We start from the raw sequence: 14,679 nt of genomic DNA on the forward strand, positions 1-14,679 counted from the left end.
GGCTTTATGCTAAGTGCGCCATTTAATTAACAAAAGTTTCTTAAATGCGCTATTTAGCATAGCTCCTATTCTGGACCTCGAACTGTTATGAAAATTTAGGGATATGTTTATAAATCAGTAACCAAGGTTATTGTCTTCTTACATATCCAAAATTCTTGTTTTATGGTCAAAAGGGCATATTGGTCAACATTAGGCAATTTAACGGAACCATGTAAGCGAATCGAGTAAACAACGAACCAAACACAGAGGGTTATTCCAACATGTAACTTGGTCCTAATGAAGCTCTAAGGCATTGCTAAACTCTACTAAAACGGATCAGAACTGAAGTCAAAGCAAAAGTCAAAGTTTTGCGACTTTCTGTTCCGAACCGGGTCAAAACAGAAAATTGTCGGACCAAACAAGCTTAGACCAGTTCTTATACTTATTACCAATTTATATGAGTGATAAAATAGGTTACATGTCTTCTACATTGTTAATTATGCGTTAATTCGAAAATTAGCATTCTGTTGACTTTTTCTAAACAACTTTGACCCGGCATTTGGTCTAGTTAGAGCGGGAATCAGAGGGTGCCCTTTTAAGGGTTTAATGCCCACATGATTACCTACTTATAACTACCTTCAATTCGACTAATCACTGGACCATTAATGATTAATCGCTAAGTCAAACATTAATTACGACGGTTTGACTTTTAAGCTAATAACTAAGTAAAGCTCAACTAGGGAAGGTTAAGCATACTTACAGAAGTCCTATGCACGATTAAGGATGGCTTGGGCCTGCTTTGGAACTCCAGAAGTCTTCACAAATGCAGATGGAATGAATGCAAGACTGTTGCAAACATTGTGGCCTTATATAGTGATTTCAGTTGCTTGTGATCTTGACACACAAGTCTAGCATAGTTCCCAGATCATTTACAAGTGCTCCTAGGGTCTAAAAGCATGTAGGGGTCGTCCAAGAAGTAAAAATATCTGATTTAGGTCGGTTAAAACGTTTATAACAGCCAACTGCCAACATTCTGTCGCTGGGCACTCCTTACGGACCGTAAGGCTTGCACCTTGCGGTCCGTAAGCTTGTTCCAGAAGACAAAATTTTTTCCCTTTCAAGCTTCGAACAGTTAGCATGGTTATTACGAATTTTGGACTTCTATTTTTTAGAATGGGGCCTCATGACCATGCCTTGTACAGTTTAGATCACCTTTAATGATGTACAATTGTTTTGGACTTTAATGAAAAGTCATGAACAAAGGGTTGTCGTGTATTTCTTCGTAGGATTCCATTATTGAAAATTTGAATCAATTATTGTTTGTATTTACCGGATTTGAGTATATCAGATGTTTATCATATACATTAGGGTCTTGGGATTTATAATGAGTTCGTTCAGAGGTATAAATTAACATGACGACACTTTTAATTCCTGCCGTACATCTTTAACTAAATCCGGGTTTATAATACTTTTTGTCTTACACGACACGTGTCGTTATTTCATTTGTGGTGGTGGCGGTGGTGGTGGAGTTCACGGTGGTGGTGGTGGTGTTCGACAGAGAGGAGAGAGAGAGAAGAGAGAGATGGGTGTTTGGAGAGAGAAAGAGAGTGTGTGTGTGTTCAGGTTTTAGAGAGAGAGTTCACGGGGATGGTGGTGTTGGCGGCGTTGGGATGGTGGTGGTGGGGATGATGCGGTGGTGGGGGTGGTAGTTCAGAGCATTCACAAACTGCCAGTCAAAAAAGAACCATATGGTTCAGAGCATTCTGGTGACAACCTAAATTCCACAAAAATGATGGAATGGATGTTAAATGGAAAGCAAAATGACCAAAATGCCCCTGAACTAAAACACAAAATAGGAGGTTGCAACAGTCAAAAAATAGGGTTTTTAAATTTTGGACTAAAATGACAACAAAATGCAAACCACAGGGACCCAGATGTAAAAAGTTTGAGATTTGGACTAAAATGTCAAAAGTGCCCAAACCACAGGGACCAAAATGGCAGTTTACTCTTTATTTTATTTCATTCTAGGTGTCTTCCTTGTTAAAATTTAATATGATTTGGGTTGAAAAAATTTTTTTAACGAAAAATTTGGATTACTAACGGACCATCAGAGTATCATCGTGCCACCAGCAGAACCACCAGATTATATCCATCTCCACTAGGCAATAATGTCTATAACCCAGAACCTAATGGCCCCTAAGTCTTATCCCACTCCCAAGATACCACTAGGCTATAATACCATGGACTGATTTGGGTTGAATTACCTGTCCACTTTTAAAGGTATCTTGTTATATGTAAGATGTGATCCTTCCTTCGCACTATTGCTTGAAGTTAATGCCCTCCGGAGTATTGCTTGAAGTTAATGTGGGGTTGGTCGACTTGGTAGAGACACATTCCTTTTAGAGGGGAGGTTTAAGGTTCAAATCTGGGCAAAGGAAAATAGTTTACGATTATTGGTGTTATGTATAGTAGGAATTAGAATAAACTTATAATGAATGAACTCAAATTTCATAATGATAGAAAAATTACATAAGAATGACAGGTAACTATGCAACAATCTGTGCCGCAACCCCATTTTAAATAGCAAATCTAATTCAAAGAAAAAGTGTTGTTGGAATCCAAAGTAGTTTAGTCATTGGTTCTTCTGGCTGTGTGACTATGTGGAGTAGAGTAAGATGATAAATGTGAAATTTACGCACATTACTTTAATGACAATGATTTAATGGTTCACCTCGTTGTGCTATTGTGTTTATTTTAAACCTTTAGAATGGTTTGTGGCATTGCAATATTAAGTAAGTTGAATGTGAGCTTTTGAAGTCTTTTTTTAAATGTGTATTTGGATGAAATAGTCGAACGGTTATTCTAAATGGTCCACATAGTCGTGTCACTTGATTTCTAAGTATTTGGCCAATTAAGATAGTCGTCTCGCGTCGTGTGAGCTATCGTAATTCATAAGCTTCAAGTTCGATAAAATGGCAGATGACTATGTGAAGTGCTTGGATAGCCAATTAGGGGGCTTTAGGGGGGGGGGGATGGTCATCACTCATCACTCACAACACCCGATCAAGTTCTGCCATGTAATCAACAATTTTCCATCACTCACAACCTTTTTTAGTGGCAATGGTCATTCACAACACCTAACAATAAACCCCCACACCCCCTCACATCCATCCATTTTTCACGCGTGAAAAAAATCACGGAAACCCATCACGTACCAGCCATCACTCGTTGAACTATTATGTGGCGGTGGTCTTTTTGTTTGTTCAACGCGTGGAAAATGGCCCATCACGGACCACCCCCACTGCCCTTATGAAAACATGGATTTTTCATAAAAAGTTACTAGGTTATGTAAGGATTTCTCACATAGTTGTTGCAATTCTTTTATATAAACATGAATTTTCCAAAAATAAAATACAAAAAACCAAAGGTTATGTAAAGATTTCTTTCATAGTCGTCTCAACCATTTTTCAGAAAAATCCTTACAATTTTTCAATATAGTTTTTTGTTTGAACCCATATAAATCACTTTGCATTGCTAAATATATGATGTATTTTTTTTAAGTGAACTCAAAATATAGGTGTAAAAAACACTGTTGGGTTCAAACCGGTTAGGTTTGTAAACAAGCCTGTTTTTTTACCTTGTGCTCAAACCGGCTCGGATTGTAAGCCGATTTTAGGGTAGAAAAAACCCAATCCACTCTAATCGATTCGGATGGGATTCAAAACCAGTTTGGGGTGTTAAACGTGTTTTTTAGGAGTAAACCCATATCGGTCCACGTTGGAACTTGTTCTCAAAACAAAAATCCTAAACCTATGTCAAGCGTTGGGCATTTTATTTGGGCTATCGTATCGGGCTTTGAACTGGTTCATCGGGCTCAAACTGGTTTTTTACACCTCTAACTCAAAATGATGGTAGTAAGAGTAGACAAAATTCATCTCCAATCCATAATCCATATTCACTTCTTTGTACTCCTTCCTATATTTACATGAGCAATTTAAAACTAAAGACTTTCAGATTTTTTTAAATACGATGGTGGTATATTCTTCTTTATAGTCGATACGAGTTCTCTGTAAGAAAAAGAGCAAATAGGTTGAAAATTAAACATGAAGGGCAACTTTTCCAACCCAACTTATTACTTATTGACTTAATCAAAAAAGCTAAAAATAAGTTTTAGTGTTTGACAAACCTAAAAGTCTTTTTCAAAATGATTTTTTGAAAAGGAGAAAAAGTCGTCAAAGAGTCATTTTTGAGAAGTTAGGAGCTTGTGACTTTTTGATCAGCTTATAACTTTTCAAATACCAAATTACCAGATTACCCCTGATTTAACACTCCTTGTATTTGTTGACTTATGAAAGAATGTCCCTTTTAATCATTTTACATCAATAAGCTAAGCCAAACACTTTTTTAAAAAACAACTTATTGACTTATTGGATTTTCCCACCCTATAAGATAATCCAAACACTTTTTTAAAAACTCCTTTTCAAAAAGTCGTAAGTCAATAAGTCATTTTCACAAAAAGTCATTTTTAGGTAAAATAAGCTTAGCCAATTTCAAAAAGTCATCAGTCAATAATAAGCTTAGCCAATTTCAAACCGAACAACCCGATCTTCATGGTGACACCCCCGCCGGAAAGAATGAAGGCACATGCACTCCCAACACAAGATAGAAGTATTTTTTTAAAGGTGAAACTCTACATATAAATATAGAAACCAGGCTAACAAGAAACTGGAATCCAAAATTACAAAATTACATCACGAATAGAAACCAGGCCAACAAGAAACTGGAATCCAAAATTACAAAATTACATCACGAATATTAAAATCAACCCATCAAGACCAATTAACATTACACAACTTTGATCTACTCGTGATCCAAAGAAACAAATATTCCTTGATTAGCTCCGCCGTTCTCATGAAGTGAATATGATGATTATTAAAAGTCTTCTCGTTTCGAGACTTCCATATCTCCCACATCACCACCATAATCACAGCCCCGATTAATTTTGTCCATTCCTTTGACCCCCTGTGATCCATAGCATAGTTGATGAGTAGTGGTGTTCTATCTGAAGTCAGAAAAGGGAAGCTTGAGCCACGCTAGAACCGAACTCCATATGGATTTTGCAATCCAATGATCCCAAAAAATTGCTAATTTGAACCTTTATGAGTGAAGTCACAAAAAAGAAAGAAAAGAAATCGGAGAAGACAAGCTCTTGAATCTTTGGAAACTGTCTAGGAGTCAGTTTATTTTCAGGGACCATCTTCAACACAATTCCCATGGATATAAGAATCAAACCGCTGCAATGCTGTTTTGTTAATGTTTTTTGTGACTATGAAGCGCGTGAAAGAAGTCGCATTTCTAATCGTTGTAACCTGTCACAAGAAGTCAAGAATATAGTACAAGTTTAGGAACAAAAAATGACAACACATAATATATAAAGGCTGTGACAGGGCGAATGAGGGGCGAGAGGTCAGGCCTTGAGAGGCGTTTTGTGACTTGGCCAATAAATGTTGCCGCATAACAAATTGAGGTTATTAACTGTTTTTAAAAAGACTAGTGTCAATCAAGATTTTAGGAAGTAATATGATTGACCTCAAAAGTCAAAATCCATGATTCTTTAAATTCTTACCTGAGAACAATAACTCCGAGCTTCGAACAACTTCCAGTAAAAATCATTGGAGGAATCAAAAAATACATATCTATCTGTCAATGAAACCAATATAGAAAATGATCAAATATTTTTCAGATAGAATATGCATTGGCTAGTAAGGATTTATTTGAGCCTCTACCTGTCAAAATACTGGATAGTTCAAATTAATTATACGAGACATGAATAAAAATTTACCTAAAAACCAATGTTTTTGTAACCAGACCCGGCCAACCGGTCCGATGGGTAACCGCCCCCATCATCATCGGTTGCTTTTGTACTGCAGAGAATAGGCTGCTGGATCTGCATAACAGCAAACTGAATTATCAATTTTTAATAATTCGTTACACTTAATTAAAGTCATTTCCTCAAAAATCAAGATTACTATAGATCCTTGCTCAGATTATTCTTTAGTGGTAGCAGTGGCGAAGCTTGAGATTTCCGACCGAGGGGGCGGAAGTCACCGGACCTAAAATTTTCTATAAAACGGAGGGTCGAAAACGTATACACCCAAAAAATTCTATCCGAAAACTACATATTTTCCACTACTGAGCAAAAAGTTTGGGGGGTCGGACGCCCCCTCCCGCCCCTTAAAAGCTTCGCCATTAAGTGAGTGGTAGAACTATATTTTGACCATTAAGTGGGATTAAAGGGACCACTAAAATTGACCAAATACATCAATAGCCAAAGTTGACATTGAATTAATATAAAAAATATAATTTTTGGGTATGTGAAGAAATTGTAAACAAATCCTGACACCAACTAAAATTTGCAAGAAAACCACCAAAAAAGCTTGCATGCAACTCATAAACATAATCAAGAACAATACATAAAAAAATAACAATTATATAAACATCATTTTTAAACTTCTCTTGGAGATTTTGTGCCTTATTTAGACGACACACACGAACTCATGAAGAACTGATATTAACCAATATATGAACACCAAATTCTGTTAGAAAAATTATAGATTACCAATAAGCACAAACTTTGTTTCCGCATAAGTTGCATCTTGCTATAAACCACAAACTCTGTTTCTTTATAAGCAGTCTCTTGCTGTAAATTCCAAACTCTCTTTCTTCAATGAGTCCAATCAATCGGAATCCCTATAGAAAACAAAAATCACTATTAGAAGGAGATCACATATTTTCTTCAATGTAATTTAGTAGAAAAGGAGATCAATAAGTACCTTAAAAGAAGTCAAAAGGGAATTCAACTAGTCACATATTTTCGGAATCATTAAACTAATTGTCTTAAGATGAAATGTAATTTTGTTGTTTGATTGAAAGCAAATTTAAATATTTGATGTATACACACATATCCAAATTAAAGCAAAGCAAAAAGGAGTGTTTAGTAAAAGAAAAGTACCTGGATTCTATTTCGATGCGTGGGATATGAGAGATGACAGGCCAGTAGTGAGAGCCTCTTCCTGCACACCTTTCTTCAAGATTTGGACATTTTTCGACTATCAGACTTAAAAGTGAAGGTAATAGCGTCTCTGGTAGATCGTTCACCTTTGGACAATCGTCAATGTGCAGATGTTGAAGGGAGGTGAGGTGTTGGAGTCCCATTGAAATTGATTCCAGGTTATCAAACCTTTCTATCCAAAGTCTAGTAAGAGAAGAAGGGAAAAGGCGGGACAATTGACTAAAGTTCCTCACATTGGATTCGCCACTTAACCTTAAGTCAACCAGGGAAGCTGGAAAATTCTGATAGCCCCATTCTGAGATGGGTTTTTTCAACTCCCCTACTTCAAGCAAACACAATTGGGGAGGCCAAAGCCCACGAGGAAAGGAAGCATCAATCATTGGACATTTTATGATACGCATATCTTTTAACATGGTGAGATTGGATAGCTGACGGTCAGGAAATGACTCCAGATTTTCACAATCTTCTATCCTCCAACTGATTAGATTTGGTAGCTGCAGGCCACCAAATGCCTTCATGTTTTGGCAACGTGCTATGTCCAGATATGTGAGATTTGGCAACTGCAGGTCAGGAAATGACTCAACACTTGGACAATCATATAGCTCAAGGTGGGTGAGGTGAATGAAGTCGAATTGAGTGATTGACTTCAAATTTGTCCAATGATAAATAAACAAATATTCTAGCATTGGCATGCCTGTGGTGTTGTTGATTTCAGTTTGTTTGTTGCAAAGAGATAAATCAAGGGATTTAAGCTTCTGCCCTCCTGTCGTTGTTGGGAAGGAGACACGTGTAACTGAACTACAAGAACCAATACACAAACTCTCAATGTTATCTGGACAACAACAACGCTCCATGTTCTTACAATGCCAGACATCCAAAATCCTAAGAGATGATAAGAGGTTGCTAGCAAAATTATCCTCCAACTCCTCTTTTTCTCCTAAACTTATCAAATCAGAACAGTTGTATACATACAATTCCTTTAGATTCACAAGAACCTTACTTGCTTCTGCTTCTGATTCCCACAAGTAACTTATTTCATTGCACATATATATTCTTATTTCTTCAACTGCCCCAAGATACTCCATAACGCCTTTCCACGCCTCATATGTAAGCCCAAAAATAGACATAATTTCCAACTTAGTAATTGATGAAGCTACGTGAACCATTCTTCTCAGCACACAAACATCACATCTGTCTATTTTTAAAACCTCTAGTGAAGGTAGTTCTTCAACTGAGACCTTAATCAATTTGGGACAATCTTTTATTTGAAGCTCTCGAAGACATGGAAACACTGCATGAAAAACCTCACTATTGGCTGACCATACCTCCCACCCCTGCATATTTTCAAACCTTAGGATTTCAAGTGAAGGGAAGGCGGCGCCAAACTGGTTGGTGCCGGTAAACTCCGAACCTATAAATTTAACCTGATCCATGCCATCTATAAACAACTCCTTAAGTGAAGGTAGTTGTCCAAGTTGTGGCAGAGTTGCACAGTTCTTACAATTTCTTATCGACACATGAGCCAACCGACGAAAAGAGGGGTGCCCAACCCATGTTGGAAACTCTATTCCCGAATATGAATCAACTGAAAGCTTTTTCAACCGATCACTATTAGGCTCCAACTCTTTGAGAACCTCCTTTTCAAGTGTTCCATGTTGAGAACCTTCGCCCCAATTCAACTCTAACTTAGTAAGCCTTTTTAGAGATAGTTTTGCCTCATGTGCATGCGTTGGGCTTTGCACGTTGTGCAACCTCTGGATGGAAATTTCTCCATGAAGATTATTTAAACCCCTGAGCTCGGTTATTGAAAAACCATTGTCTCCTTCAATGATGATCTTGGTGAGAGTATGTAGGTCTTTTATCTCACCAATTCCAACGGGCAACTTCTCAAGGAGTGGAGTATCCCTGATGTCTAAATGCCGCAACAATTTCAGCTTTAGGAAACTTTCGGGCAACATAGTCAAACACGTACAACCAAAAAGGATCAAAGTTTGTAAATTATAAAGATTGCCAACATCCTGTGGTAACCTTTTGATTTTAGTTTGAGATAAATTAAGATACGTCAAGTACTTTAAACTGCCAATGGAATCTGGTACCTCACTTATCTCAAAACGACTCAAACAAAGAACCTTTAAAAATGGTAAGTTTCTGATTAAATCAACCAAAAGCTTACTAGATAAGTAAAAGGTTTCCCAACTTTTATTCACTCCAGCCGATACAGCTAATAATGTTCTCAAATTTATAGCTCTTTTAAATGTCTGGAACTTTTGGTAAGCTACATATTCCTCACGAATAAATGACATATGTAGGTACTTTGCCAAAGCTTCCTCCGCCATCTCTCTCTCATTGTAAAACTGAAAAAAATAATCTTCAGCAATAGATTTGGCCAAGTCGTTCATGAGATCATGCATGACAAACAAAGATTCATCATTAGGCGCATGTTGAAAAAACGACCTTGATAACAATGTTTCAAAACATTCACGGCCTATGCCTTCTGGTGACTTGGTTGCATATGATGGATTTAGATACCCTTCTGCCATCCATAATAAAATCAACTCCTCCTTGTCAAACAAAAAGTCCTTTGGGAACAAGGAGCAATATGAAAACAATCGCTTCAAATCAGCAGGGAGATCATGGTAACTTAGCCTAAGGGCTGGGAGAATTTCATCAGCACTTTCCAAATTCCATATCTCACTGTTCAACACTTCATTCCATTCTTCTTCTCCGGTTTTTGTACTCAGTAACCTTCCAATTGCCTTTAAAGCTAAAGGCAAACCACCACATTTTTTTACAATACCTTCAGCTTGTGGTTTAAGTGGTGTATGTGAATCAAAGTTATCTACACCCAATGCATGTAGAGCGAATAAAGACAAAGCATCTTCATGCGACAAAATCTCAAGTTGGTCTAGATGATTAAAAACTATCATTCTAAACAGTTGCTGCTTGCGAGTTGTCATGATTACCCTACTTCCATAAGCCCCTGAATGAAATGGGAGCACTAACCTCTCCCAGTCGTCATAGTTTTCATTCCACACGTCATCAAGTACAACAAGAAATCTTTTGTCCTTGATTTCCCTTGCAATAGCCATTTGAAGCTTATCTAAATCTTCAAACTCCTTTTCGTCCTTAGACACATCTTGAAATATGGTTTTGCTTATCTTAAAGATATCAAAATCAGCAGAAACAGAGACCCATGACTTGAGTTGAAAGTGATCCTGCACCCTTGTATCTTGATACAAAAGTCTAGCCAGAGTGGTTTTTCCTACCCCACCCATACCAACTATGGGTACGATGCTAAAATTTTCCTGAGATGACCCATCATCCCCTAACAACTTGTTCAACAATTTCTCTTTCTCAACCTCTCTTCCAACAACATCACTTTCTAGCAAATAGACTTCATTTCTTCTGTTAGTATTATTTTTTGGCTTTTCATCTTTCACAATCAAATCTAGATCAGACTTTTGTTTTTCTAGACGTTGTAACTGGGTGATAATGTTATGTAACTCGGGAGACAACCTATGAGTAAGTGAGAACAACCTTTGAGTAAGTGAGAAATTTGTGCAGTAACTTTGGATGTTCTTTATTATCTTGCTTGTGCCTGCCCCTGACTCCTGGGTCAGCTCATGATGCCTGGCTTCTGTAGCCAAATCGTCAAGTACAGCATCAATATCGTAAGCCAAACGTTGGAGACTATTGAGCCATAGTCTGACAGATTCATCAGTTATTTCCTTGTCCGAATCATCATTAATTATAAGCAGAGCTTGGATCCGGGACAAGGTGATCTCCAATTGCTTGAGCTCTGAGTGGATATTCAGAGAGCGAGCATATTTCTTGAAGGCTTCATCGGCTAGCTTCTCAAAAATGACACTGACGAGGGCAGCAGCTTCAGCCATTGTTAACTAACAGTGAAGATGAAAAACAAGAATATATGGTGTTAGGTGTGATATTGATAGGGGTGTAGATACTGATAGAACTCACAGATGCTTATAGTGATTGTATCGATGTTCTTGCTTGCTTGGTGAACATTTTTTAACAATTCTTTTAAGGGATAGCTGTCAGCCACATGACAATGGCTTTATTACTTCTTTTTATAACACTTAACAGATTAAATTAATGTCAAGTTGCCAAAATAACAACGTCTTTATTAGTTCTTTTTATAATCCTTAATGGATTAAATTAATGCAAGTTGCCAAAATGATAACCTCTTTATTAGTTCTTTTTTATGTATGTGAAAGCTTCGTCGTTAGACATGATAAAAGGTTTGTCATTACCTAATAAGTAATAATAGGTCGGTTATAACATATGTAATGTACGCGGGTAGTTTTCTTGGGGTATTGAGAGCATGGGCGGTTCTTTGAAGGCTTCTGGTAGGGTTATGGCCCGGTCAAGTTTTTCGGCCGTAGTGCTAATTTTCCGCATTTCGATTGAAATTTTTTATATATACTATGTTTGGCCCGGGCTTGCCTGGGCTTTTTTAGTGCCCATGTCTTTCGGCCCTGGCACGTTCAACGGGTAAGATCCGCCACTGATTGAGAGGGTAACTCCATTAGAAATTTTGTTAGGTTCATGAGGTGTTTCTACTACATTTTGGGCCTTAAAATTAGTTATAAAAATCAGATATTTCGGTAGATGGGAAGGTCAAGAGACGGTAAATCAAATGGCTTCAATAATAAATTGTAATGTTGGATTTTTCCCATGCAAGTATCTAGGAATTCCTGTGGGGGTAAACATGAATCAAAAAAAGAATTGGAATTGCGTGATTGAGAGTTTTAAAAAGCAGCTTTACATGTGGAAGTCGAAAACACTTTCGGTAGGTGGAGACTAATTATGTTGAAAGCATCTTTGGATAGCCTTCCTTTGTATTTCTTCTTCTTGTTCAAGGCAGCGTAAGGTGTGTTGGACAAGTTGAAGGCACTTAGACGGGTTTTTTTTAGGGGGCGGAGGGGTGGGGAATGACGAAAAATCAAAGACTGCATGGGTGTGTTGTGAAAAGGTAATAGGTCCGATTGACAAAGGGGGACTTGGGTTGGGGTCGCTTCAAGACATGAATCTAAGCCTACTTTCAAAATGGTGGTGATGATTTAAACATGAGAAAGAAAGCTTATGGGGGAGAACAATCATGGGTATTCATGATCATAGGCATTCACAATCTTATATGCCAATCAAAGAAGGTATTGAGATTGTATTGTTCAAGAAATTAGGGTTACAAGATAGGTGTTTATATAGGACACCACTTTACACACAAGCCCCTATACAATCTATTTTTCTCCTTTCCGACACTCCCCCTCAAGTTGAGTAGTGGGGTCACAAACACTCAACTTGCTCAAACAGCTACTAAATGCGTTTCCGTTGACTGCCTTTGTGAGAATATCTACGAGTTGATCTTTCGATGCTATATACGGGAGCTCTATGATGCCTTCCTCTAACTTCTCCTTGATGAACTGTCGATCTACCTCCACATGTTTTGTTCGATCATGTTGGACTGGATTTTCTGAGATCTGTATAGCAGCTTTATTGTCGCACATGATTTTGGTTGCTGTAGTAGGAAGAAAACCAATCTCAGTTAGGAGCTTGCGAATCCACAGAACCTCTGCTAAGCCGCGAGCAACCCCTCGGAATTCAGCTTCTGCACTAGATAGGGCGACTACTTTTTGTTTCTTACTTCTCCAGGTAACTAGATTTCCTCCAACCATGGTGAAGTATCCTGAGGTTGACCTTCTTGTTCCTTTATCCCCTGCCCAGTCGGCGTCTGTGTAAGCTTGGATCTCTAAGTGCCCATTTGATTTAAACAGAATACCATGACCTGCTGTTCCCTTGAGATACCTGACGATTCTTAATACTGCTTCCATATGGCTTGCTTGGGGTTGGTGCATAAACTGACTCACCACTCCTACTGCATAAGCTATATCTGGACGAGTGTGGGAGAGGTATATCAGCTTTCCCACCATTCGTTGGTATCTCTCCTTATCTGCCAGATCTGCTCCATCTTCCATGTGTAAGTCATGATTGACCATCATTGGGGTGTCCGCCGGTCTACACTCAACCATTCCGGTTTCCGCTAGCAGATCAAGAACATATTTCCTTTGACAGATAAAAATCCCTTGTTTAGATCTCAGAACTTCAATTCCAAGAAAGTATTTCAGTCTTCCCAGATCTTTCATCTCGAATTCTGAACACAGTTTATCTCTTAACATTGACATTTCCTCTTCATCGTTTCCCGTGAGAATCATGTCATCGACATAGATAATTAAGCAGGTCACAAGACTGCCTCTACGTTTCAAAAATAGGGTATGATCTGAGTTGCTTTGTTTGAAGCCATATTTTTTCATTGCAAGGATAAACCTCCCAAACCAAGCACTAGGAGACTGTTTAAGCCCATACAGAGATTTCTTCAACCGACACGTTTCTCCATATTTGAAATTCTCATTGAATCCTGGTGGAGCGTCCATATAGACCTCCTCGTTTAGTTCCCCGTGAAGAAAGGCATTTTTTACATCAAATTGATGAAGAGGCCAACCTTTATTGGCAGCTATAGAAAACAGGACTCTGATCGTATCAATTTTGGCTACTGGGGAGAAGGTTTCAGAGTAATCGATTCCATAAGTCTGAGTGTAACCTTTTGCATCGGGTCTGTGTTTGACTGAAAACACCCACCGACATCCCACTGGTTTCTTTCCTAGTGGGAGAGTGCATTTCTCCCACGTGTTATTCTTCTTGAGAGCTTCCATTTCGGTCTCCATAGCTTTTTTCCATTCTTCAGAACTCAATGCTTCCTGTGTTGTAGATGGCATTTGTTCAGAGCACAAGACAGCTGTAAATGCTTTAGCTTCTTTAGACAAATTTCCAGTGGCAATGTTCGCCACAGGATACCTAGACCTTGGAGTCACTTTTTCTGGAGAATATCTCTTAGGAGGAACTCCTCTATTTTCTCTTGGAGGGAGAGAATATCTCCCGGTTGTCTCTGCTGTACCTGGTTCACATGTTCAGTAACTGGTTCAACCTCTTCAACAACAGGTTCAACATGCTCAACATTTGGTTCAACATGTTCTGTAGGTTCGGTTGTTGTCGGTTCTGTATGTTCCCCTGTTGTCTCAAAGTCACAAGACATAGTAAACTCAGAGTTCTCATTATTTCTTACCTCAGGTATCATGTTGGATGGACTATTTTCAGTGGTACTGTGATCTGCAGATTGTGTAGTTGTGTTTGAAGATGACTGATTCGGAGTACTGTGAGGAAGTTCTGTTGTTGTTACTTCTTCAGACGAGGGAAATTGGATTAGCCAACTCAGAGGGTCTATACATTCGTTCTCCCCCTGACCACTGAGTTGGGGGTCATAAAAGTATTTTGTTTCAAGAAAGTCAACATTCATTGTGGTGAACATTTGACGAGTCTTTGGATTATAACACCGATAACCTATTTGGTCGATCCCATAGCCGACAAACACACATTTCTCAGCACATGGGCCGAGCTTGTTTCGGTTGACTTTGGGTATATGAACAAATACGGTACACCCGAAGATTCGAGGTTTAAGTGTAAGAGGATGGGGAATATTGGCAGATTTGGACAAACAATCTAAAGGAGTCTTAAATTTAAGAGCTTTTGTGGGAAGCCGATTTAGCAGATACACG

At 38.3% G+C, this 14,679-nt stretch overlaps 1 protein-coding gene across 1 annotated transcript; it reads right to left on the reverse strand.

Moving 5' to 3' along the window:
- Positions 1–4,648: 4,648 nt before the first annotated feature.
- LOC110927201 (putative disease resistance protein At3g14460) lies at positions 4,649–10,991 on the reverse strand. The gene is made up of 5 exons (XM_022170831.2): positions 6,992–10,991; positions 6,599–6,729; positions 5,822–5,926; positions 5,606–5,679; positions 4,649–5,348 (listed from the first exon to the last, which is right to left on the reverse strand). The coding sequence occupies exons 1-2, from the start codon at positions 10,942–10,944 to the stop codon at positions 6,717–6,719; spliced, it is 3,966 nt and encodes a 1,321-aa protein (XP_022026523.1). The 5' UTR covers positions 10,945–10,991; the 3' UTR covers positions 4,649–5,348; positions 5,606–5,679; positions 5,822–5,926; positions 6,599–6,716.
- Between the last annotated feature and the right edge of the window lie 3,688 nt (positions 10,992–14,679).

The sequence above is a fragment of the Helianthus annuus genome, chromosome 13 (genome assembly GCF_002127325.2).
Source record: "Helianthus annuus cultivar XRQ/B chromosome 13, HanXRQr2.0-SUNRISE, whole genome shotgun sequence".
Taxonomy (NCBI): domain Eukaryota; kingdom Viridiplantae; phylum Streptophyta; class Magnoliopsida; order Asterales; family Asteraceae; genus Helianthus; species Helianthus annuus.

Bases quoted from the DNA above. Each gene is read 5' to 3' on its own strand.
- LOC110927201 (XM_022170831.2), bottom strand. From the start codon at position 10,944: ATGGCTGAAGCTGCTGCCCTCGTCAGTGTCATTTTTGAGAAGCTAGCC.